Source organism: Glycine max, chromosome 18 (assembly GCF_000004515.6).
Source record: "Glycine max cultivar Williams 82 chromosome 18, Glycine_max_v4.0, whole genome shotgun sequence".
Classification (NCBI taxonomy): Eukaryota; Viridiplantae; Streptophyta; class Magnoliopsida; order Fabales; family Fabaceae; genus Glycine; species Glycine max.
Genome location: NC_038254.2, coordinates 50,033,831 through 50,060,236, shown reverse-complemented (window position 1 = coordinate 50,060,236; position 26,406 = coordinate 50,033,831). Strand labels below are relative to the sequence as shown.

General features: G+C 28.8%; 2 protein-coding genes across 2 annotated transcripts; both read right to left on the bottom strand.

Moving 5' to 3' along the window:
* Positions 1–363: 363 nt before the first annotated feature.
* On the bottom strand, positions 364–3,308 carry LOC100800219 (cationic peroxidase 1). Its single transcript, XM_003552251.4, has 4 exons — positions 2,997–3,308; positions 1,892–2,083; positions 1,606–1,771; positions 364–1,089 (listed from the first exon to the last, which is right to left on the bottom strand). Exons 1-4 carry the CDS (start codon positions 3,222–3,224, stop codon positions 707–709), a joined length of 969 nt encoding a protein of 322 aa, XP_003552299.1. The 5' UTR covers positions 3,225–3,308; the 3' UTR covers positions 364–706.
* An 11,312-nt stretch (positions 3,309–14,620) lies between these two features.
* On the bottom strand, positions 14,621–17,821 carry LOC100799162 (cationic peroxidase 1). Its single transcript, XM_003552249.5, has 4 exons — positions 17,514–17,821; positions 16,129–16,320; positions 15,789–15,954; positions 14,621–15,157 (listed from the first exon to the last, which is right to left on the bottom strand). The coding sequence occupies exons 1-4, from the start codon at positions 17,718–17,720 to the stop codon at positions 14,772–14,774; spliced, it is 951 nt and encodes a 316-aa protein (XP_003552297.1). The 5' UTR covers positions 17,721–17,821; the 3' UTR covers positions 14,621–14,771.
* Between the last annotated feature and the right edge of the window lie 8,585 nt (positions 17,822–26,406).

The following is a 26,406-nucleotide window of genomic DNA, read 5'->3' as shown; positions in this document are numbered from 1 at the left end:
AGATGTCCCTAGCTAACAAGTCTTTTCCCCAATTAATTTTGCATTACCACGCAAAAGTACAGCTGTAAGCAAGCTCCAAATGAATAAAATATCAAATGATATAAGTTGTATAAATTCTATATGGAAAGTAATAGACAGAAATGACATTGGAAGAGAAGCCTAAATAATTGAAAATTAAGTGCATTTGTTTACTCTTTATTTTTAAAATGTATTATATCATATTTTGATTTATTCTCTTTAATTTTTCCTAATTTATATGAGCCAGTATTTCACTGATCTAACCGAGTCAAAATTAACAAGTCTAAGCTTTGTTGTTCCATAATATAAAATTCATATTACAACCTGAGGAAACATTGGTTTGTGTTAGGCTGCTAGAACTACAAGCTAGAGCTATGGCATGCTAAATTTAGTCCAAAAAGGAGAAATAAAGATTAAAATTAATACTCAGATTTTTCATTGATTGGTTGATCTTTCAAAAAAAAAGAAACGCATTTATATAGTTTTAATTGATGTTAATCAATGGATACCATCCATCAATCTATCATCTCAATAATTTAAGAGAAATAAAATAAAAACTATAACTTATAACCACTTTAGTTTAAGGACATCTTTGAATCTCCTTTGGACATCATTACAGTTTGTCCCTATTGTAACTTTAAAAATAGCCTGAACTTATACTATACTTAGTACAATTATACCCAAGATCTTAATTGGTTTTCCAACAGTTGGTCCTGATTTCGCCACTAGAGCCAGTAAGTGGGCTAATGTTCCCCATTTTAATCATTGCATTGGCAAAGTCAGTGTTGAAGCTTGAAGGGTCGCTGGCATAACCATTTACTTGAGAGTCAGTGGATCCTCCATTGAAGAGCACTTGATCAGTGTGCAAGAGACCCTTTTGGCTCTGCAAATCCTTGAAGTAAGCATTGTCAAAGGTGTTTTGGCTGCTGTCAAGAGGGGCCAAATTGCTGTCACCACCCACGCTTGGACAATTTGCTTGCAATGATGTTGCAAAAGAGGAATCTATGTTGGTCTCGTTATAAATCCTTGTTCTGAAAGTTGAACATTGAGCTTGCCCAATTGTGTGCCCTCCTGAAATATTTATTGCAAATAGTAGAACATAAAGTGCATGTTAAAAGTAATTATATTTATAAATATACAATATCTCATTTCATCATTGAGTGACCTAGTCTAGTGACATCATATCTCATCTCTTATATCTCCCTGTTAAAGGAAATATCAATATATGATCCTGAATCTCAGGAAAAAATCAATATATAGTCTCGATCAATCATTATATGATACATAATTAAATTTTTTAGTTTATAAAAAAAGAGCTAATAAGACTTGATTATGTTAGGAAGTCGCATATTATTTGTTTCAACTCTCGAGATGTAACTTATATATATGTTGGACAATTTTACTTAATATTAATTGATTTTAAGTTGAAATCTAATATGGTATGCAAGTTTATAGCCCATTTTAATTCTTATTTATTCTAATAGGTTCGCTTGTTCCGGCAGCCATGTAACATCACACACAAAAAATGTTATATGTTTTCATGCTCTAAAAATACATTTAATATGCATTTAGCGGGTAGTTAATTACCTGACAGAGCAACCATTTCTGCGGTGGTGAGACCTTTGTTTTGGAAATTATCGCTAAGTTGTTGTAGACTTAAATCAAAACGGGGCAAGTCTGAGTTTGCAGAACTTAAACTTGCAGTGGTTGAGTCTCTTCTGCCCAATTGCACTGTCCAACTAGGTCCACCAAGCTAAGAGATAGATATGTTTCAATAAATTAGTACCTAGCTAACTCATATAATATGCATAGTATATGGGTTTTATTAATTTAATTATTGTGTAGCGTTTTGATATATGTTATATATACTTACAGCAACAACAGAGTCCCTTGCAGCCACAGCGAGAATATCAGCACAAGAAACAACACCAGGGCATAAGCTCTCAACTTGAGACTTGATGTTGTCTATTACACCAAAACCCCTTATGGAATTAACGTTGCCACGTGCCGTCTGTTCACCTGTGAAACTTGTTGTATCGTTTAATAGCACTGATGCATCACATCCCTGAAATGAAATTAAACACAAAATGGGTAAATAAAATGAAAATAAATTGAGTTAATTTTTAGCAACACACATACATGATTGTCAATGTCAAGTTTTCTTTTTCTAAAGAATGATTTAGGCTAGGTCTCTTTTTCTGGCCACTAGGAAATTGAATAAATACTAATGGATAATTAGATGTTAATATAATCACTAAAATATGTCATGTATTAACAGTTAGGAATTGAATTTGTTTGAATTGATATATTATTTGTCAAATCAAAATTAAACTGTTAAAGTAGACGTTATAGATTAGTACTTTATTTTATATAAAAAGAGACGTAATCACAATCAAACTTATGATAAAAAATATTAGAATTTGATTAAGGTATCCAGCTTGATGGAACAAAATACACAAATTATCATAAATTATTTATACTTATTTACGATTCTTATGAAATATAAAATGAAATAACAAAATTGTTCAAGCAAGTACTAAAATTACAAATGACAGCACCGCTCCACCGAGTTACTCTGTCTATAACAGGGAAGCATAGGAATTTAAAGTAACCCCTGAATCCCTGATGGTAAGTCTATAATGTATATATTAATAATATAATGACAACTATAATACGTAATATATATTTCTTTTCCTTTAGTATATAGTTTTTTTTTTTTAGCATTTTGATTGGTTTCATGGTGTTAGTGTAAGAATACAATTCGAATTTTCAACAACGTGAACCATGATTTCCTTTTTCTTTATCGAAAGAAAACCAAGTAAGCTAGCAAAACTGCTACTTTATTCAAGAAATTTTTCTGTGTATTATTCGTGATAAACATGCATGTGCATGCGTGTGCGCGCGTATATGCATGGGGAACATGAAATTTGAAATAATAAAAACTTGAAGAAGATTGATGAAAGGGTAAGTTGACTTGCTTGAACAAAGCAATCATGGAAATGGAGACGTAGGAGGGATGCTCCCATGCGAGCCTCATTGCTCACAGCAGAGTCCACTACGCTCTTAATGGTTGAAAGTGCATTGGGACACGTTGTGGAGTAAAAATCAGAGGACAATTGAGAAGAACCTATCCCAAAAAAGCATAAGAACAAGAAGAAGCGAATTTTGAAGATTGGTATGGTCATGTAGAAAGAAGTAGTAGCCATGAAATTAAAGGGAATTCTACGTAATTTTAGAACAAATTCGAAGTGTAGTATAGATAGAGAGGCTTATGATTAGTGCCTGTGGTTAGATCTTTACATGCGTCACTTATTTATATATAGAAGATCTAATTTGAACTTTTCTTTATTACTCAATTATTATGGGGGGCCTATTTTGTACTTTTCTTTGCTAGTCAATATATGCATGCGCATGCAGCCAATCAGAAATAGTTGTATTGTATATTTAAATATATCAAAGGGTTTTCTTTATTTTCGTTATAATTTTGCTATATTCAATAAAAACTGAATATGTCTAATATATTGAAAATATAAAAAGAAACATTTTATATTATCTATGTTTAGAAGTTTAGAGAGCTGTTGTTAAAAGGATTGGGTATGAAGATTTAGAATTATCTGCCTTTATATAGTAAAGAAAAAAGCATTTTCTAAAAGTGATTTAATTTTTATATGCTCGCTTCTAAAGTGTGATATATATGATTCTGAATTCTTCCTGTTTAAAAAAAATAATTTTTTATCAGTGTTAATTGATAGTTTTATATTTTGTTAAAATGTTAGTGGAAGGATTCAAACACACCATCTGTTTCTAGCTCCCCCTTCTCCTTTCAATCATAAATTCAGCCTTACATTCCCTAATTTTTTAAAATTAGTTATATATTTTCTTCATAGTCTTAAATATAATCTTTAATTTATGCCTTTTCAAATTTTATTTGAGTTAATTAATCACGCATATTCTTTCATTTTGAACAGTTTTTAAATACTTTTATCTTTAATTTTTAAATTATATATTATTAAATTTAAAAGTATATATAAATAGACGGAAGCTGTAAAAAAAATATAAATAGACGGAAGCTTCCAAAGTAGGATACGATGAAGCAAATAAAATGGACCGATATTATTTTTTTTTTTTTAATGTGTTAGGCTGGAAGGAAGTGGTCTTTTTTCCAAAAGTACGTGGAGTTCTGAAATCCTTTCATTAATTTTTGGAACTATTCTGAACTGTATTTTTGCTACCAATTCTTCGACTAATTTTTCAAAGTCAAGAAATTTGAGCGAAATGTTTGAAAACTTTTTCTTTATTTTGTTTCTTAATTTGAAACCATATGAAGCGAGCTGCGAGTAATTATATTTTTGCATGGTGTGCCATTTTATTTTATTTCTGGTATAGCATCGCGTTATTAGAATTTTGGATTAAGAAGAGCCAAAGGTTACAAAACATGATTTAATAAAAAAAACTATAATTTTATATGCATAAAATATATGATAAATTCAATATATAACTAGTTTTTATTATTACAAAAATACGTAATTATATTGAGTCAAAAAATAACATATGAAAAAGAAATATATTAGATGAATAAAGTTTTTTTTTTAATTTTAGGAGACAACAGAATAGTTTTATATAACTATTCAAATAAATTTTAAAAAATAATCGGGAGTGACCATGGCCCCACTGGGTCACCCTTCCCTCTGTTTCTGATTGTGTTTTAGTGATATCTAAATCAACTTACCTGCATTATTTTTTTTATCATGCTATAGATGAATATTATATATTAACTAATTTTATCAATGATTAATTTTTTTTTAAATCTAACGGTCTATTTTTAGTCTTCTTTTATTTCAATCACACTTTTTGCATCATTAAAGACTTAAATATTGAGACTCTACTTAAAAAAATTTGAGCCTAATTCCATCAAACCAATGTAATGTGTTACGAAAATTTTTCTCAATTAAATAACTTCCATATCTTCACAATATATACTTTTTTTTTGTTTTAGTTAGTATATAAAAAAAAATCTCATCATTTTTAATTCTTGAAAATTAAATAAGATTTTCTCCCTATTTTTGGTCCTTAATTAATCCTTATATATAATATGTTGAATATATTGATTTTAGTTATTGTAGTATATTCATTGCATCCTCCGTTCCTTTTTATATAAGGATTGATCCTTGTTGGAGTATTTTATTTTTTTAAGATTGTTACGCACAAATCAACAAATTTAATATTTTTTTATATTCTAATAATATAATCGTGAGATTTCTTATTTTATTTATTTTTCTTTTCAATACACATAAAATAAATGTATAAATTAATTAAAAATTATGAGACGACAAAGAATATAATTGATAAAAAATACTTAATGCGATCTTAAATTTTGTAAATAACATATAAATAAAAACATTTATTTTCAAAACTTGTCAATTAAAAAGGAATAAAAGGAGTATATTCATAGGATTGTTAGTGAGTTGAATGATCAACCAATTTTTACCAAAATAAGTTGGGTTTGCGTTGAGTGATTTAACTCTTCAACTCCCTTAACTTTTTAACCTGCGGGTCAAGGAGTGGGTTGGCTTAAGTTTACTCACTGAGTTAGTATTTTTTTATAGATTGTTTAGTTAATAAAATATTAGTAAGATATATAATTTTATTGTGATTGTAACATTATGTTTATATTATTTATAGTTATTTATTTGACAGGTCAAATTACAAGTTTTTAATATATATATATATATATATATATATATATATATATATATATATATATATATATATATATATATATGACTTTTCATGATATAATTTAATGGTCTATAACTATATGTATTTCTCTCATCTAAAAAAGAAGCTTTCTTGATCACTATACACGTTCTCACACTCTCTCTAATACTAATGATTAAAATTACCTTAATTTCTTTTCTTACTGTCATGTTTGTACATAGTAAGAGAGTCAAAGATATACTCCGACATGCTTTGTGGGCATTTCTGCTTTAATATATTAAACATGCATGTTCGTTCCATGTCTTTACGTTAACAACTAAACGCGTCGATGCCGCTAATGATGTCGCCTGCCACAAATCATGCATGCCACAAACTCTCTTTTTTTTTTTATCTCTCTTCCCATCATATTACATACATTATCAATGAAATGAATCATTTATCTCTTTTTTTTTTCTTTTTTTCTTCAAGCTATAAACAACTTAAGGTAGTTCAAAAAAATATATTTGTTGACGTTTATTTGGAGGCAAATTCAACTGAAGCCAACTAAGTGCTACATTTCTGTGTAGCCTACAATACATCCATCGTTTTCCTGAACTTTGTTTTCTATATTACAGCTAAACTATTTGCATGTCCTCTCACGTTGCCCGCTTACAAATTGACTCGTCAATATTCTTGTAGTTTGAAAAGTGCGTCTATGTGCCCAAGAGAGTAGCCATTTAGTCAGTGGTAAAACGTGAATTTGTTAGAGCAAGCAATACTGAGGTCGTTGTTAATTGTGATTTGAAGTTCCGTATAGAAGTGCATATATGCTATGAATGATTGGCAAAAAGACAATATATGTAATTAAGACTTTTTGGCATAAGAAATTGACGTGTAGTTAATTATGAATTCACAGTATTTATGACGTCATTAGATTAGTTTTCGTAAAAAAAATTAAATTTATATTTTATTTCACTGGATTAACAAAAAAATATTGTGTTAAGTTGATGTAGTTTTTAAGTTCTTTATACGTACGTGCTTATTATTATTTTTTTCTTTTCATTATCTTAGATTGATTGAGAATCGTAAACAGAAATTCAACAAAAGAAAGGCGAGAATAAACCACTGCATCGAATATTAAAACCTGAGTAGCAAGCACTCTCAATATTATTCTGTATGAATGCAGGGATAATTGAATATTAAGTAAAATTAGTAAGTTGTTCCTACATTGCATGAATATTTTAAAGAAATTTTTTTATTATTAATCAAAAATATGTTTTTAATAAAAACACCTTATTTTATATCTATTAATTTGTTATGATGTGTCAAAATTTAAAATTTAAAAATTAATAGAAATTGAAATTTACATAAATTGTAAAATTCAATTTTAACTTAATATATAAAAGAGAGACGGCTAGTAGGATTGCTGTGTGAAAAAAATGTCATCGAAATTGAAGTATTTATAAACATTAATAAAATAGTTGTGGCAGATTTATATTTTACCATTAGAATTACCAATTTATCATCGTTCTATATAGTATTTAAAATGCAAGCAAGTATTTATTTACCACATGGAGGGAAAGTTTTGCTGTTCTTACCTGACTCGAGTATAAGATTATTTTCATGGAATATATATATAGGAGATGACTTAAGAGAATTTTTAATAAATTAATTTACATGAGTTGTTATCTTATATATTTTATAATATTTCATATTTTTTATAATGTCATATCATTTTTTTACTTTAATAAACTTAATTATTTTTTAATAGACTCTACAATAGATCTCATTTTTTTATATTTAATTATTCATCTTAATTTTTTAATATATTCATATGCTAATTTTTAAATAAAAATAAATATATTATATTTTAATTAAGTAAAATTTGAATTTAAAATTTAAAATACGTGAAAAATAGTGCAAATTAAGATGTATAAAAATTTTGCTTTATTGAAAATGGCAACTCATGAATTATAAATGAGAGAGATGGCAACGTATATTTGATAACATTAATTATATTGCCGTGTACGTGGAAAAAGCAACGGGAATATAGAAAGGTCAATTAAAAGTAGCATTATATTGAGTATTATTGAACTGATAAACAAATATCGAGTATTATTGAATAAAAGATAACTAGCTCCACATATTTTTGGATGAGAACGCGTTGCTTCACATAATAATAACAATATACTAAATAATGTAATAAAAAACAATCTAACAAATAAGTGGGTCCTACATAGTTGTTGTCTGAAACAAATGTCTATGCAGACAAAAAAAACTAATAAATAAATGAAAAAAATAAGAATTTTACAAATCTAACATTAATATATTATATTAAAAAAATAAAGTAACATTTATAAAAGATATTAGTAGAAATGAGAAACTAATATTATATTAAAGAGTCAAATGTGATATTTATTTTAATTTTTTTTCCTAAATACTATGCTTATTTTGGAATAAAGAAAATATATTATATAAAATACATTTGATAGTATTGTTTCGGATAATACCGTATGCGTGGAAAAAGCAACGTGCATATTGTTTCGGACAAATCTCTTTCTTAATTTAATTAGATCAATAGTTGTATTGTACCGGACACACAGGTAGTCGGCATCAACTGTCCAACCTCCTTAATTCAGGCACACATCCTTAATAGATACCTCACGTCCTTTGTGGTCAACGTGAGAATGGTTACTAATTCGGTAATTCTCTATATTGTAATCAAGCAGACCTTTGATAACTACTAAATAATAATAAATTAATAGTGAAAAATTGGTTTGAAATTAACTTGAAATTAATTATTTAACAATTATTTATGCTTTAATGTGAAAAGATTTAATTAATTTCTAATTCTGATTGCAAATATGAAAAAGGAAGGTACAACAAACAAAAAGGAGCAGAAATAAAAAAAAAGAAAAAAAATTAGAAGAAGTCCAGCCCAGCAAGGTGCTAAGCGCGAGACACGCCCAACGCGTAAGAAGACAAGGCACTAAGCGCACAACACGCGCTGAGTGCGAGGCTTCGCGCTCAGCGAGACTACAAAGGCCCAAAATCCAATTTTGCACCTATAAATAAGAGGGTTAGCCTAGGAAAACGAACACACTACCTCAAAGCTCATTTCTTAGACCTCTGGCACTCAGTTCTCTCCTTTTCCTTCCCTTTTCTTATATTTTTATTATCTTTCTTTTCACCCCCTTCTCATTGTAAAACCCTCATGACCATGAGTGGCTAATCCCCTAGCTAGGGTCTGACAGACCTAAAAAGCTAATGATGTATGGAGCATTTCAAGAGTTATTAATAAAAAGAGGATTTTCCTCCAGGTTCTTTTATTTACCTTTCTTTCTTATTTATCCTGTATCTCAGTCCTTATTTTATGTTAGGGTTTAGTCTACTTGGGAGAGGGTAACACTTAATAGAACAATAAAAGAAAGAAATCATTGGGTTATCATTTAGAGGGTTTCTTTCCAGGTTCTTTTATATGCTTTTCTTTCTTATTTATCCTGTATCTCAGTCTTTATTTTCTGTTAGGCTTTAGTCCACTCGGGAGAGGGTAAAACCTAATTAGGAGTAAGGAATGAATGCTTGAATATGTTTTAAGGGTTAGTCCACTTGGGAGAGGGTAACGCTTAATAGAACACTAAAAGAAAGAAATCATAGGGTTAGCATTGCTAGTCATAGAATGATAACCTAATGTCCATGCTTTAGCAAACATATAGAATTTAATCTTAATGCACCTTAACTAGTTATTGAGTCTTTGCAAAGGGCATTTGGAAGATAGGTAATTAAGGCAGGGGCAAGTAGATTGATAGATGTGGGGCAGAATTAGTTCACTAGTATTGATAACAGACAAATCCTGAATCCGTATATCTAGGCTAATTAGACTTGTTAGGTTTTAGCAAATTTATTATATAGATTTTATTCCTTATTTTATTGTTTGAAGTTTCTTTTATTTAGAAGTAGTTATTCCTTATTTTACTTAAAAGTAGGTACTTAGGCATACACTACAACAAATCTGTTAAATAATGAAGGTTATTTTTTCATTTAGTGGAGGTTTTTACCCTCCGCAAAATAAATTACGGAGGTTTTCAAAAACCTCCACAGTTAGATTCGCCACAAGCAATTACCGGTGGTTTTCAAAAACCTCTGGTATCGAGAACATTTTGCAGAGGTTTTTTTTAGAGGTTTTAAACCTACGCTAACTGTGGAGGTTTTTTAAAGGAGGTTTTTAAACCTACGCTAACTGTGGAGGTTTATTGGAAGAGGTTTTTATACCTACACTAAATATGGAGGTTTTTTTGTAGGAGGTTTTAAACCTATGCTAAATGCGGAGGTTTATTAAAAGAGGTTTTAAAACTATACTATGGAGGGGTTTTTTTTTAAATCATGCTAGCAATAGATGTTTTACAATTGATTTTCTAATTCTCCTTATTTTCTGGTATATAATGATTTTGTATACTCATTTTAGTTTCATAATCTACATGTATTATAATTTTTCATTTTCTTATGATATCGATAAAAAAATGTAATAAAAAAACTCATAATGAGGACGTAGAAATTATATTTCAATAACCAAAATAATAGCATATAGTTCAAAGATTTATAATTCAAATTTCTATTGTAAATCAAAGTATGACATAAAATCCATAACAAAGTAATATTAGTATTGTACTAAACTTTAAATCCAAAATACATTATAAGCAAACTAAGGGTTGCTAGCACCAGAAGATCCTCTTGCATCCAAAGGTGTATTAGGAACACTTGAAGCATCATTTGACTGAAATAAGAAAAGAAAAAACACTTAGTCACATATACTATATACAAGGGTGTATCACACATACTAAATCATAATGACCATCAATAAAAATAATCAATTCTAAACAATTGTTTTAATATTCTAAACTTATGCATGGTTATTACCTTGGTCATGTATGTTTACTTAAAGACCTAACTTGAGATAAAGAGTATTAAGAGCTAGCCAAAATGAATAAAATTCTACCTTAATATTGTTGATTAACTATAAAATCTATCTACAAAACTGTAAATTAATTAGCTTAATAAACACACGTACCAATTACAAAATATATTTCCTAACTAATATGCGTGAATAAATTAATAAACTATAGACATATGTAAAACAGTTTTAAGAGTACATTGTGTATTATACTAACAAGTTTTAGGATACCTCACATATACATAATGATGTATGCATATTAATTACTTACATGTGTTTGATCAGGAGTGAAATAACTAGCTAATTCTTCAGGGATCCTTCCTTCCTTCATTATCATGTAGGCCTTAAAAGCTGATTCTAAATTGTTGTATTTCTCTTGCCATTAGTTTGAAGATGGAAAGGCAACACCAGATGAAGAAGAGCTCAGACTAGAAGCTCGAAGTCTTGTGTTTCTGAATGTATTAGAAGGAACAGCTCCTAATCCCATGCATCGCACTCTCCCAGAGTGCTCTAACCCTAACACTCTACCAACAACATCAAGAGGAGAAACTTCAGATTCATCAACTATGCTTTGAGTCAATCCTACTTCAATTTGTTCCTACAAACATGTAATAAAAGGAATTACAAAAGTTTTAAGATTAAGCACAATCCTTGAAAACAATGTTACTAAAGAAAAACATACCGCTATAGTCTTTGCTGCTTCATTTATAAATGATCCATCTTTCCTTTTATGAGTTTCAATATATAATTGTCCACGACTTGGTAGCTTCCCAGTTTCTAACAACTAAGATAAATAAAGAGTAAGTAAACATTGAACTTCTTTAATTAGTAAAAGTTAACATTTAGTGTCATTACCAACTCATTTCTTCTTCTAGGATTAGCTTTGGATCCACCAGTGTGTGGAATAACTTGCTTGCTTCGAATTTCTTTATTCTTTACACTATAGGTCCTGATAAAATTAGTTATTATATTGGACATAGTAATACTTTACATCAATACTATAATTAAAAAATTTAAAAAAAAGTAAAATTGGAAGTACGAGATGGATGGAGTCATTTGATGACATTATTTTCTCTCAATCACTAAGTTAATTAAAAGAAAAGAAAATCATATATGTTAATCATAAATAAGCAAGGGAAAGAAAGGAATGAAAAAGAAAAGAATAAGAAAAAAAAAGAAACTCATAATTATTCTTTTTTAAAAACAAGTCTTCACGCTTCTCTCTCACTCTCAAATGTTAATTATTAGTAGAAATACAATTGACAAAATTCATCCCACTTTGTAAGGAGGGAAATGCTATAAACAGATTTATAAGAGTGAGCATCCCTGCAGCAATAACAGAACTGAAAGTTTGTGTCATAAAGAATACATCATGAAGGATATTGGTCACGAGGAACCGTCAAGTCATTAAGATCATGCCAATTCTCAATCACCAACTTTTCCTAAACACACTAGCAGAGTGGTTTGCTGGAATCTATAATGAATTTCAGTTCTCAGGTGTAGTAACTGATAATTTCTCTTATTCAAAATTTAATACCAAATTACTATAGCTTCCGCTGTTTTACTTAATATGTATATATATAAAGGCATCTTACACTATGCTGATCAGCATGTATTATGCCTGGTAGGCAAACTTAACTATCTCATCATCACCAAACCTGACATCACCTTTATTATAAGTATGGTTAGTTAATTTCTGAATGCCAATTGTGATAGTCATTTGGATCTTGTGAAATTCATTCTTCAGTTCATAAAGAAAGCAAACATAGATATATAGAGAACTAAATTTTTGCCGAATCACATTTTAATTGTGTTTTCCTGTCACACACATATTTCAAAGTAGTCTTATCTCTCGGGATATCCCATGCCAACTACCGTACGTGCGTGATGGAGGACCACATAATCACAAATACATTCTCAGGGAAAATGATGACTTTAATAATTTTTATAATTTCTTTTTACAAATTACTTTATTTATTAAATAAACATGCATGTCTATGTGGCAAATCGGGCAGATCTTTTTGAACAGGAGTCAGCCTTGGCTGTCATTCTCACCGCTTCTCACTTTGTCTCAGTTTGGGATCAATAATTCAAATGTTTGTGTTAAACAAGATTATTTAATATTTATATAAAATATCATAAAAACATATATTTTTTGTCATTTAAATTTATCAGTTGCTTCACTATATAATACCACCCAGTAAAAGGGAAGGTCGATTGCACGTTCATCCTAAGGAATGGAAATACTGATTTGGATTAATTGCCAACTACTGACTCCTCATCTAATCCTAGAAATAAGCAGTCTAAACTCTCAAGTTTCAAGACAACCAATTCAGTGAACTTGTAATTTTATCTGGAAATAAAAAATAAAATAAAAAAGTCTAGAAATAATTAAAAATGACCAAAGATGGGTCAAAAACCAAAGGCTTAGGCTTGGGTAGAGCAGAACAGCAAACAGTACACACCAACACGATTCAAAGAACAGACAAAATCATAATAATAATTAAAAAAGAAAAAAAAACTGAATTGAAAATTAGAATCAGGTACGGGAATAGCTGGTAGTAGGTCAGGGATGGTGAAGAGAAGGAAGGTTTGTAGGTGAAAGGGAAAGAAAGAAATAAAGAAAGGGAAAGAAAGAAATAAAGAAAGGGAAACCAGAATCTTAGTTCCAAATCGAAAACTGAAAGCGCCATGGATTAGGCGAATGTCAGAATCTTAGTTCCAAATCATTCTCGGCAACGTACAACACTAAAATCGAAAACTGAACACACAAAAATTTGAAGGTATAAAAAAAATGGCAGAGTAAAATCTTCGACGGTGATCAATGATGCCCAGACACACACATGCCAGAAGATAAGATATATTAAAATAAAATAAAAATAATGCTTTCGAAGATAACTGCGCAATATCTGGCCTTATTTTCTTTTTGAATCCTTCGAATTTCTTCGTCTCGCTGTATACCCTGCAAGCAAAACACATGCTTGTATCAAGTGTGTATTGATTTTGTCCGAATATATACATAAAAAGAAGAAAAAAGAAAACGAAGATGATGATTCGATTAATTAAAACAAAAATAAGAAAACAACAATGGACCTTGGAACAAAGAGAGGAAGTACCTTTGAAGAGAGGGGTTTTGGGAAGCGAGAGAAGAAAAGTAAAATCTGGAACGAAAAACCGAGAGAAATTTTAGGGGTAATCTGAGGAGAGGGGTTTTGTAATTTTTTTGAGAGGAAATTTTTTTTTGAGGGGTTTTGTGATTTTTTTTAGAGGGAATTTTTTTTTGGAGTGATTTTGTGATTTTTTTGAGAGGATTTTTTTTTTTGCCGGGAAAAAAACATGATTTATTTTATTTTAAAGAGAAAAGAGTGGAAAAATAATATTTAATTAGCTGAGGTTATAAACCTCCGCAAATTAAACACAAAAAATTGTAGTTTTTAATAAATTAAGGAGGTTTCTAAAACCTCCGCAAAATAACCTCCATTATTTAACATTTTTTTTGTAGTGATATTAGATTTTAGTAATCTTTCATAGACTTTATTCTTTATTTATTGCTTGAGTTTTCCTTAATTTAGAAGTAGCCACTTAGATTTAAATTATCTTAAATTTTATAAACTAAATTTACAATTTACAAATTGAAAAGTACTTCACATAAGTGTAACAAAATTCCTATGATACGATACTCAGATTATCGAAAAATTATTACTACGAACGATTTAGTACACTTACCAAAGAACTAACAACCTTTAAGCAAAAAGAAGGTAAGTTACATTCTATTCACAAAATACATCTCAGTCATTTATCGACTTTATCATCAAAATCTTTTTTTTGGTATTTTATCCTAAAGTTCAGACTATAGAGAAGATAACATTTAACAAGTCAGACGAACAATAGTTAAATTAATTTAATTGGAAGGTTAGCAAGTCTTGCCGGTCCAGAATTAACCAAGTCCAAACATTTTGACATTGATATTCTTATATTATATTATTACTACAATTAAGGAAGCATTTACTTTGCTCCTAAACTGCAACGCATACAACATATATCTAAATTATCCCATAACCTTGACTTTGTTTCATACTTAATTAGTACAAGAAGGCCCAAAATCTTAGTTGGTCTTCCTACAATTGGTCCTAATTTGGCCACTAGACCCAGTGAGTGGACTAAGGTTCCCCATTTTAATCATTGCATTGGCAAAGTCAGTTTTGAAACTTGCAGGATTACTGCTGTAGGAATTTACTTGAGAGTCTGTGGATCCTCCGTTGAAGAGCTCTTGATCTGAGTGCAAGAGACCCTTTTTGCTCTGCAAGTTCTTGAAGTAAGCATTGTCGAAGGTGTTTGGGCTGGTGGTGTCAAGAGGGGCCAATGTGCTGCCACCACCTGTGCTAGGGCAATTTCCTTGCAATGATTTTGCAAAAGAGGAATCTATGTTGGTGTCGTTGTAAATCCTTGTTCTGAAACTTGAACATTGAGCTTGCCCAATTGTGTGCGATCCTGAAATAGGTTTTAATTAGAAATTAGAAAGAAGTTCAAGGCAATTGGCAAAACTAAAAAAGTAATACTCTCTTGATTATCAACTAAAATTTATTAAAAATTATAAATTTTGGACATGGTGATTGAGAAGTGTTGCTAACACCCATGAAGACTAAATATAACATTTGATCATAGACATATTTTTCGGATCAAATTGTCCATTCTTATCAAGAGGTGAAACGAGAAATATTATCTAACACATAATTTCTCTCGAACACATTATTTAATCGCATGAAATTCATGTGAGTCAATCTTACTTAAATATGTTAGTTGTATTCCTCATTTGAATGGTTCCATGCATATAGAGTGACCCACAGATTAAAGAAAATATTAGAGAGTATTTGACTAGTATATATTCTTCAAAATGTAATATACAATGTTTGAAAGAGAAATTAATATTAGCTATACACTTGTTTCAAAATTTTTTTTTATTATTGATGTAAGACTCATAGGCAAGCTCCATTCTTAGTTTTAAAATGTACATAAATTTCAAACTAATAAAAAAATATGTTAAAAAAATGTACATAAAAAAATGTATTAAAATTAATGCATATGCTGGATTAATTAAATATGCATCTAGCTAGCTAGCTACCTGAAAGAGCAACCAGTTCTTTAGATGAAAAACCTTTGTTGGAGAAAGAACTGATAAGGGCACTTAAACTTGAAGTGGGAGCAGGCAAGTCTGAGTTAGCAGAACTTAAACTTGCAGTGGTTGAGTCTCTTCTACCCAATTGCACAGTCCAAGTAGGTCCACCAAGCTGAAAATTAAATTTGTTCAATATAAGTGCCTAACTCGTATATATGTTTTTAAGTTATAGATCAAACATGTAATATTTAACCTAATTGCATATATAAAACTGAAACTCAGAATCACTAGTTAAATTAAAATAATTTCACCATTTAACCTAGCTGAAATATATACATATACTTACAGCTACAACCGAGTCTCTTGCTGCTACAGCAAGGATATCAGCACAAGAAACAACACCAGGGCATAAGCTCTCCACTTTAGACTTTATGGTGTCTATTACATTAAAACCTCTAATCGAACCAGCGTTGGGACCTGCTGTCTTCTCACCCTTGAAACTCGATGTGTCATCCAATAGTACTGATGCATCACATCCCTGCCATGGAAAACAAAAAACAAAAGCATTAATTAGGTACGAACAAAATGAGAATTATTATTTTCGAATTCACTTTAATTAATTAATTAGTTGTCATTTTCATTTCACCAAAGAATATTATGAATGAACGATTATCATGTGTTTTGTTTTTTCTTTTGATGTGGACTTGGCCTGATCGACATCACTTCGTTGCATGACAATTTGGAAGCAAATGCTTGTTGCCAGAAAAGTCCACTTTTAGCCATTATATTTTGATGTGAAATTAAATTTGTATATGGAATTTCTAAAATAAATTATTATGCAAGTGGTTTTCTTTTTGTTGAAAATTCAACCTTTTTATAATTTCACAAATTTCTTAATTCTTAATATAATATCGATTGATCAGTTCATTGAATTAATAGTAAGACATGTGAACAAAACTTAGATATAATAGGTTTGTTTTGTTGTGTTGTTCTACAGTATAAATAAAAAAAATGACATTATATTGATAATGATTTTAGTCACCGAGAGAAACCAACGACTAGAAAATAAAATGTCAATTTTTATTATAAAAAAAAACTAACAATACTTACGATATTATAAGGACTAAAGTTCCACAATGAACTATGTAACAAAAATGCAAGTTCGGCTCCTTTGTAGTAAAACCAAACAGTATTTAGAGTAATAAACCATTTAGTGACTCATATATAATTAAATAACTATATACCTTGCCATACTAAATCTAACATTAAAAATTTACTTTATCAAACCAAATCCAACACGTAACAATTAGTCAAATTTACTGTGATAAAGTGTTGGATTATTTGCTTGTATATACAAATAATAGAGTTTATCACACTAAAGCACAATTGTACTGAAGAAGGAACCAAATTCAAGAGATGCTTAGTACAGTTAATCACATTATTATCTCTTAAATTGTTAACAAGTGTGATTTTTTTTCTTCAAGATACGCGAATTGAAGTCGTATCGATGACATTATATATGTAAAAGAAAAATGACTAAGTAGTTTTGATAAAATATATATTTTTTTCGTATAACTAATGATTATTTTTTTGTGTATATGAACACGTGCATAAATAGTAAATGCAACCCATATACATATATATTAGGTTAAGCCTTCAAGCATAATCTTATGGTACCGAAAGAGAAAATAAATCATAATGAAAAAAGGGACATAGTGAAAGTTGACTTGCTTGAACAAAGCAATCATGGAAATGAAGACGGAGCAACGAGGCTCCCATACGACGCTCGTTGTTCACAGCAGACACTACTTCTGATTTAATGGTTGAAAGTGCATTAGGACACGTTTTGCCATAAAAGGTAGAGGATAACTGTGCTGACACTATCCCAATAAGGCAAAAGAGTAAGAAAAAACGAACTTTGATGTTTGGAAGAATCATTGTAATTGGAATTTTAAAATTGAAATATGTAACTAAGAAGGATAGGGTTGAGAGGCTTATGATTAGTGTTTAAATGTGGTGAATACCAAGAAATTGTCACCTATTTATATGAGATTTGTCCGTCTACTTTCTCTTTGTCAATATATGCAGCTATGATCATGGATTAAATGGTAGGTATTATCTGCGTTAATCGTTGATTTTCATTGAATATTAACTTTTGGCTGAAGCTAGCTGTATTTTCTAAAATATTTTGACTTGTTAAAAGTCTTTGGAGACTGTTCTACTAAAGCCTACAGAGAATGTCCCTTTAATTTGAGCGAAAAATTTGCAAATTGTGTATTTTTTTTCTTTCTTGGCTTTTGAGACCGACCCACTTTACATGAAAAATTTAACAATTCTTAATTTATTAAGAAAAACACATGAGGAGCATGTTTTCTCCAAGACATATATATGTTAGAAGTAATGCATCCTTATAATGAATTCGTTTTCTTTCGTTTCAATATCCAAATCGAGTTAATCTTGTTATAAAAAATTTACTAGTTTATACAAAATTTCAATATAATATCTTAGTGTTTCTATATATTGAATTTAGCTGCATTTTTTTTATTAATGCGACCTTTAACTAGAGTGGGAAATTGTAAGTAAAAGCTAATGATATTTAGCTACATCCAAAATAAACTGTATGTACTGAGAGATAAATAAATACAACTGTAGATAAAAGTATATATGTAGGTAAAATTTATACGAATAGACTAAGGTTAATATCAATTATGCTTTTATATACGGATTATTGACTTCTGAGGGGACAAATTTTGTTCGTGAAGTCATTCTTCTTGTGTAGTGAATTACAATCAACTTAATCACATATATTATTTTTTAGTGTGAAATGTTATAAAGTGGAACGTATTGACCCAAACTCATTTCGCCCCTCTGCAGTTTCGTTTATGTGGTGCCGGTTTTAATCTCACAAGTGGGTTGAAGTAGTCAAGTGGAGTCCACATTTAAGTGTTTCATTAATACATCGATAAGCATTTTTCTCTGAATACATATATAATAAAAATGAAGATGATGAACCAATAATTTATCCATTGACGAAACCGTTTGAAGACAGCGAGTGAACGTAATTTATGGTATTATTGTAGGAGAAAATTTTCCCTATGCCGTTCTTTAGAAAATCATTAATTAATTATCTCTCTCTGAGTAAAAAAATTGTCAACTAAAAACATTCCAAAGTGATGAAATTAAGCTAGCTAGATTCGTGTGACAGATAATTAACAAACGTCTGAAAGTGTTTATGCTTTGTTAGAAGATAGTAAGGCAGGTCAATGATCAAGCCAACATGTTCTCTGGCTTTTCTGCGTTAATCAAACGTGTTACCTACTTGCCTTTCTTTTTTGACGAATAACGCGTACGCACCATGAGCGTGCAAATAGTACTTTTCATAACCATGCATACGAATAAGTCCTCTAAATGAGAAATGATTTAAGGTTAGAAAAAATGAAATTATATGTATTAGCAAACACTTGATTTAAAACGAGTTGAGTTTATGAAATACTTTATTTTAAATTAAAAATAAAAAGCATGTCTTTACCATTTTTTTAATTTGTACGCATCTTTTTACTTTTGAATTATGACACAGGTAATCCTTTACTTGGAAGCTAAGTCAATAAAGTAACGTATATATGCATACTAGTGCAGTTGCAGCCAGCTCTTTCCCACAATTACATATTCTCTATCTCAAGAAAGAAAATGACAATTTTTTATTAAAAAAATTAGAAAAAAATGTATTTTTAGTGCACATACTTATGGTCAAACATTATCAAAGTTTTTACATCGACAAATTTAGTCCACAAACTTAAAAACATGTAAACCTGACAAAAAAATGTAAAACTAATTTTTTTTTTTTTGAATTTTTTTATGTGACTAAAGAGAACATGAAGAGAAATAGATATAAAAAAGAAATTAAAACTCAAATAAAAATTGAAAAACTTTTTCTTTTATTTACTTTCAATTCAACTTTTTTTCTCTTATTAAGAATTTTTTTTAATGAAAAGTGTCTTTTATATGAATTTAGTTGAATGCATTGACATTGTGGATTTTTTATTCTATCATCTAATTATATATGTTCATACATATTAAATTTATTAACTTTCATAATAATTATATTAAAAATAATTAGAACGATTTCTGATTCATTAATATTATACTTTTTTATGCCAACAATAAATGATGCTTAAACTCTTTATAGAACGATGTTGGTGATTTTGATTTTTGAGTAGACTCCATGCGGGGTTTAGACTTGTTATTGCATGCTGATGCAGTGAGTGTTTGGTATACATGAAGCTAGTTGTGTTTCTGGGATCTTTTTCTTTCTTTTCATTTGTCACCAATTTTACTGTATTTTCTCTTCTTCTTTTTTTTACCATAACCAAGAATTTTCATCTAATATGCTATTTACAAACACATTTTGATCTATTCTCATTTAAATTAAAAAGGTTGTGTACGTTAGTGTAATATATATATTAAATACGAGTGTAAATTTTTTTACACTATAATTAATTAAAATTATTGTATAATTTTTAAAATAATTATTATAAAAATTAATAAATTTATATTATATGATGAACGGATAAAAAGAATTTAAATTATTAATTAATTAGATATTATTGTTAATATAATTTATAAAATAATTATTATATAAGTTAAAAAAGTTTATTATACGTAATAATTTATAATTAAATAATAATATAATTAAAATTATTTTATTTTGTCAATTTATTACCGGCTATTCTCTTATGTGACAGAACAATAAGCTAAAATTTCGGTAGAAAGAAATACTCGAAGTCAATTTAAGTCCCAATCACTTACAAATGATATGACAACTGGCTTTTAATATATGCATTTTTCAAAGTTGGCTTGATAACTTTCGACTCGCTGATTGGTACTGATAGCAATGTTCAGCAAAAATGTTACACAATGATTAAGATACCATGCATTAGTCGGTTCAAAATTAATTTAATAATTGGTTTAAATATATTTTTATTCTTTATAATTTAGGATATTTTTATTTTTCGTTTTTATAAAATTATTTTTTATTTTTAATCTTTAAAAATTAAGTACTTTACGTAACACTTTAAATAATAAAAAAATGTTATGTAAAATATTATAAAGACGAAAAATAAAATATATATAATTTGTAAGGATTAAAAATAAAAAAATATTAAATTACAAATATTAAAAAGATATTTAAATTTTAATAATTTCATTGGAAAACTTGATTTTAATTTTTTTTAGGTAGTGTTGGGTTGTTAAGAAAAAAAGAGAGAGAATGAAAGAGAATAGATGAGAAACAAGTAAAAAATAAAAAAAATGAATGTGATTTTATTGAAGAGAAAGAAAATAAATTTTTAAATTATTAAAGTTGTTAGTTATAAATAAAATTACTGATGTGAACTTCACGAGAGAAAGAATAAGTAGACAATTAAGTAGTATTTAATGTACTTTTCCTAAGAACAAGACGGTCATGCACGTAAACAGTGCAAAATTCCGCTTGTTTCTATTCATTTTTTAGAGTATTTTTGTACGCGTGAATCCCACCGTTTTTTTTTTTTTAAATCATTTTTGCACTGCATTGCAGAATTCCACATATAAACATCCCCACATAATTCCACGAGGTTGATTATGTAGAATACATATACTAATTCAATTCATTATAGCATCAATCATGAATAAAATTAAAAAATCATAGTTATATATAGCAGGTACAAAGATCATGTCTCTGGCCAGTGCGTATTTTCTTCCGTTTGGTAGCGTATATTACACTGTAACACATGTCAAAGATTCGATCTTCTTGCAAATGATGGAAATAAAGTGTAATCTTACTAGGGCTAGCCATGAGTAGCTCTAATCGGCCAGGGACATGATATGTTGCAAATTAGTTAGGTCTGTCTAATAAACACTGTCAGTCAACACTTAGATCAATTCAAACAAAATTATTTCAATTTAACCCATAATCTTAATTAGTCTTAATCATACAGTTGTATTAAATATTTTATTTGACATGAGAGTTTTATTATTTATTATTTATAATTGTACTACCAACTCGAACAAAACAAATTATCTGAAGAATATGATACTAAATAAATAAATAAATTTGTCTAATCATAGTTAAATCTTAATGGTTTTCCATTTATTTATACATCCCTTGCTAGTTCCTAGTACTTCAGTAAACACATGTCTGTCATCAGATACTTCGTGTCACCCAATATTCATATTTTAACCTGTTCTCCACAACATCACAATGAGTAAGACAAGCTGTCAAACATTTAACAAGAATCCAGCTCCAGAAAATAGTATTTTAATGACAATTTTCTAAAGAAATCTGACAAATAAAAATATTTATTTTTAAAATAAATGGATACCAAATATACAATAAATTTAAATATATAGAAGGGGGTGATAGGGATCTGGATATATAGAAGGTTAGAGCTAAGATGAGGTTCATTAATATAATGAAGAAAAAAGGTACTTTATTGATTGAGATACATTTTTTAAGTATAATTTTCAAAGTTAAAGTAACCTTCAATCAAAATCAAATTCGGATCTTAAAATCATAAACTTTTATCATCAAAGTTGAAAATACTCATAATTTGAAAATCACGTGTTATCGTTTATGTGTTGCAATAAAAGAATGAGAAGGACGTCAATACAGGTTTTTTCTTGTGCAAGTGGTGTTTTCTTTTTCTCCACTAACTATTTTAGTAGTGGTCCATGCGACTGGGCATTTTCTTAAAAGTTATATAAAATAGATTCTTTGTTCATACAAAATAAAACTAATTTTCTTCCACCTGCAAAGTTTGACTAATCTAGAAAGTTTAGGCTCATAATTTGTGTAGAAAAATGGAGCGGATACTTTAGACACTATGCGTCATTGAAAATTAAAAAAATGTGATCACATCAAGCAATCATCATAAAAAGAATTTGAGTTACCAGCAATTTGATCAAACTAGCTGAAAACAAAAAATATTCTTTGGAAAAAAAATTGTACTATTCTGTGAAAGGATTTTAATATGTTTACATTTTCTATTTATTTTGTTTTTTTTATTACATATCCCATTTCTTATTTTATTACTTTTTTTTAATCTCTCTCTATTTTCTTTCACGTATTTCACATCCTATTTAATATGACTTGAAGTAAACGGTATCCTTTTTCAAATTGGCTTCGCCAATCGCACTCTGGTGGGGTTTGGGATGTAAAGCTGTTTGTTTAATTCGTGCTTAGTCTCCTTTATCCATGCATGGAATTACTTGCCAATCTGCTTTACAATAGAAAAAAGGGGTTGAGCTTATCATTCGTTAATTAACTTACTTTATTTGACTCCATTGTCAAAACTCAAAAAGCATATGATGAGTTTGGCAACTTCTCAGAATATAATTAACAATTTTCTTTCATTGAAATTAAGCATTTGGGAGGAGTAAAAGAAATGTTTTTTAAGTTGCTAAAATTCAGTATCAGTTGTAAATAACATTTTCTTTTGATTATCAGTCTATACACGAAGGGAAAATAAATATACAAATATTTTAATAAATTTCCTTTTTAATTATTATCAATGATTATCATCTATACAAAAACAGGATGTGCTCCCCCTCCCCCCGGTATACTTATATTCATAAGTTGGATTGGTTTAAGTTTAGGATAAAACCAAATCTGAAACAGTCAATTTAAATAAATTGGTTTAGTTCGGATTTTAAAATTTTTTCGTGTAATCGATTGAATTGTGTTTAGTTCGAATTATGATAAAAAAATAATATAATTTTTAAATTTTTTTATCTTCATCTATTGTCTATTTTATATAAATACTTGATTTTATATTATTAATTTAAAATTAAAATATTTCTTATTCTATAATGACTAATTATTTATTTATTTATTTATTTTTCTATAGTTATCACTTTGAAGATGTCTTTAATTTTTTATCTAAAATTTAATAAAAAAAATTGCATAATAAAAATGTCCAACTAAGACAGTTCGTAAAATTAGATAAAATCATAAGAAAACCAAAATGAATGAAAAAGAGAGAAAATAAAAAGAACAAAGAAAAAAAATCGTTATAAAATTTAAAATGTATCAATAATAATATAAAATTTAAAAAATAGTTGATCGGGTCATCATGATGATAGTTTGGATTGAAAAAGGATAAATCCGAAAATCAAACTAATTATGACTTTTTTGGTATAACGAGAGTTAGGTGTAATTCTCTTTCAACTGGGTCCTTCTTTTTTTTTTTTTTTAGTGATACTTCTAATTGTCATTTCATATTTAAGTAGGAACTTGAATTACAATTTTGATTAAAAAATCTAAATTTCAAACCACTTGTGTCAACAAACATGAATAAATTAATTATGATTAATTTTGGTTGAAGTTTAAAGTGAAACGAATCACTTGCTTAAACAAATTCAAACCAGTTTAATTTAGATTATCGGAATTCATCAAATAAATCCATTTCGATGGACATTCCTGCCACGTGCTTCACAAATGAAGCCATACTAATGATGCATGATGCATGGCTTCGGCTCTTGCTGGGTAGTGTAAAAACTAGAGTGGAACTCACTTTTTCTAGAGTGAGACAGCTTGTAGAGTTTAGATTGTTCTCGTGCTAACGTTATTTGCTATAGCTTGTAATAGCTTGGGCTTTTATTTCTGGGGCTTTTCAGCTTTTTTCATTAAAAAACCCACGTTGGTTTCCTATATATAAATTATATACGATACTGATTTGACCAAATTATAAAGAATATAATCTTCCTGACCAATATTCTTAGGACAATAGTTAAAGAATTAAAAAAAATATTTATTGTATAAATTATAAGAAAGTATAAAAAAATTATAAATAATATAATGTTTTTTTAAAAAAATATTTCTTTAAGTTCCTTAATCAATACCCTAAGTACACTAATATTTACCTAAAGAATAATTAATCAAAATGAAAGAACCGCTAGGGTTGGCTTAATGGAGGCCCAATACTTTGCACACAATGATCTTAGATTATTTCTAGTCCTGGATAAGAGATCACAATGCCCTTCAACCATTGGCAGATGCACATTATTTGCTGTGGGAGCAATTGCGTGCCCCAAATTTCCTTTTATTTGTTAATGTATATATAAAAAATTTGTCCCATAAAACATTATATATTATTCCATTGGATTTTTTTAACTCAAAGCCCAAACAAACTTAAGACATTCAGTACAAAAAATACATGTTCAAGTTCAAACCGTTTAACCAAATTCTCATTATTGTTATAGTAACATAAAAAAAAAAACACCACACTCTGCATAGAGCACATCATTTTTTAGACACTAAATTAATAACTTATCACACATGTTTGATTACAATGTGAATCATCCCTCACTTTCTTTGACCCTCCCAATTCTCAAAACAGTTAAACACCACCATTTCTCACCCTAAATCACTTTGTCACTCACTTACACTTTTTTTATTCATTTTTCCTAAATCTAACTGGATTTAATTTATAAACTTATTCAGTTATTTACGTTCACGGAATAATGGTGGTCTCACTCATGAACGTGTGTGCTATGTGCATTGGTAGTATTGTGGTCTTTGCAGAATTGCGATTTTGCAAAATTGTGGTAAGACTTTTATAAAAAAAATAGTTTGTTACTATTTTCAAATTTTTAATATAAATTATTGATGAGACTTAACATAGTGTAGGGGGTTTTATTTGTAAGCAATAGGGAGATTAGTTTTATTTTGTTCTTTTTTTTTTTTATACCTTAATTAGCTTTATTTTTTGTAGTGTGCTAAAAATGAAGAAATTTTTAAAAAGGGATTCCACAATATCATTAGTCATCTGTGAAAAAAAAGATTCTTAGAAGTTGATTAGGAAAATCTTCTTGTTGATTCGAAAGAGATCGAGGAAACAAATATCATGTTTTCATCCTAATGATTAGGATAACATCCAAAGAGCTTATTTGCAAAAAAGACCTTGTCAACCAAGAAAGCATGATTTTCTAAAACGACAATTTGGGATTCTATTTTGAAAGTTTAATCCGGAATGATTTTCAAAATTTAGAATTGGTTGGAATATAGTGTATCAAAAGATGTCGCATTTTGTTTGTATTGTTATCTTAGGAGACTTGACATTGGAGAACAAAAAAATGCTAATGCATTTTCGGTCGACGGTTTTTCAAATTAGAAAAAAAAGGATATATAGGTTGAAAACCCATGTTGGAGAATTTGATAGTATTCACAATCAAGCTTTGAGAAGTTGTCAAACATTGATGAATAGAAAATAACATATTGAAGTTGCTATTAACAGACAATCAGACTTGGTGCAAAGAGAATATAGGATTCATTTGACGACAACAATTGACTGTATTCGATTTCTATTGAGGTAAGGATTGACATTTTGTGATCATGATGAATCAGTTCATTCACAAAATCAAGATAATTTCCTTGAGCTTCTACATTTTTTGGCCAATCATAATGAAGAGATTGATAAGGTTCTAAAAAATGCTCGTGGAAATCTCAAACTAGTAGCACCTAATATTCAAAAGGATATTGTGACAGCTGCAACTTGTGAGACCACAAAAATTATTGTTGATGATGTTAGAGATATTTTTTTGCCATTTTAATTGATGAATCTTGAGATATATCAATTCAGGAGCAAAT

Excerpts from the sequence above, each read along its gene's own strand:
- LOC100799162 (XM_003552249.5), bottom strand. The coding sequence starts at position 17,720 with ATGATTCTTCCAAACATCAAAGTTCGTTTTTTCTTACTCTTTTGCCTT. Across the intron at positions 15,955-16,128 it reads CAAGAGACTCGGTTGTAGCT|CTTGGTGGACCTACTTGGAC; the intron begins GTAAGTATATGT and ends TTTAATTTTCAG. Across the intron at positions 15,158-15,788 it reads AGAACTGGTTGCTCTTTCAG|GATCGCACACAATTGGGCAA; the intron begins GTAGCTAGCTAG and ends AACCTATTTCAG.
- LOC100800219 (XM_003552251.4), bottom strand. The coding sequence starts at position 3,224 with ATGGCTACTACTTCTTTCTACATGACCATACCAATCTTCAAAATTCGC. Across the intron at positions 2,084-2,996 it reads TCCATGATTGCTTTGTTCAA|GGATGTGATGCATCAGTGCT; the intron begins GCAAGTCAACTT and ends ATTTCATTTCAG. Across the intron at positions 1,090-1,605 it reads AGAAATGGTTGCTCTGTCAG|GAGGGCACACAATTGGGCAA; the intron begins GTAATTAACTAC and ends TAAATATTTCAG.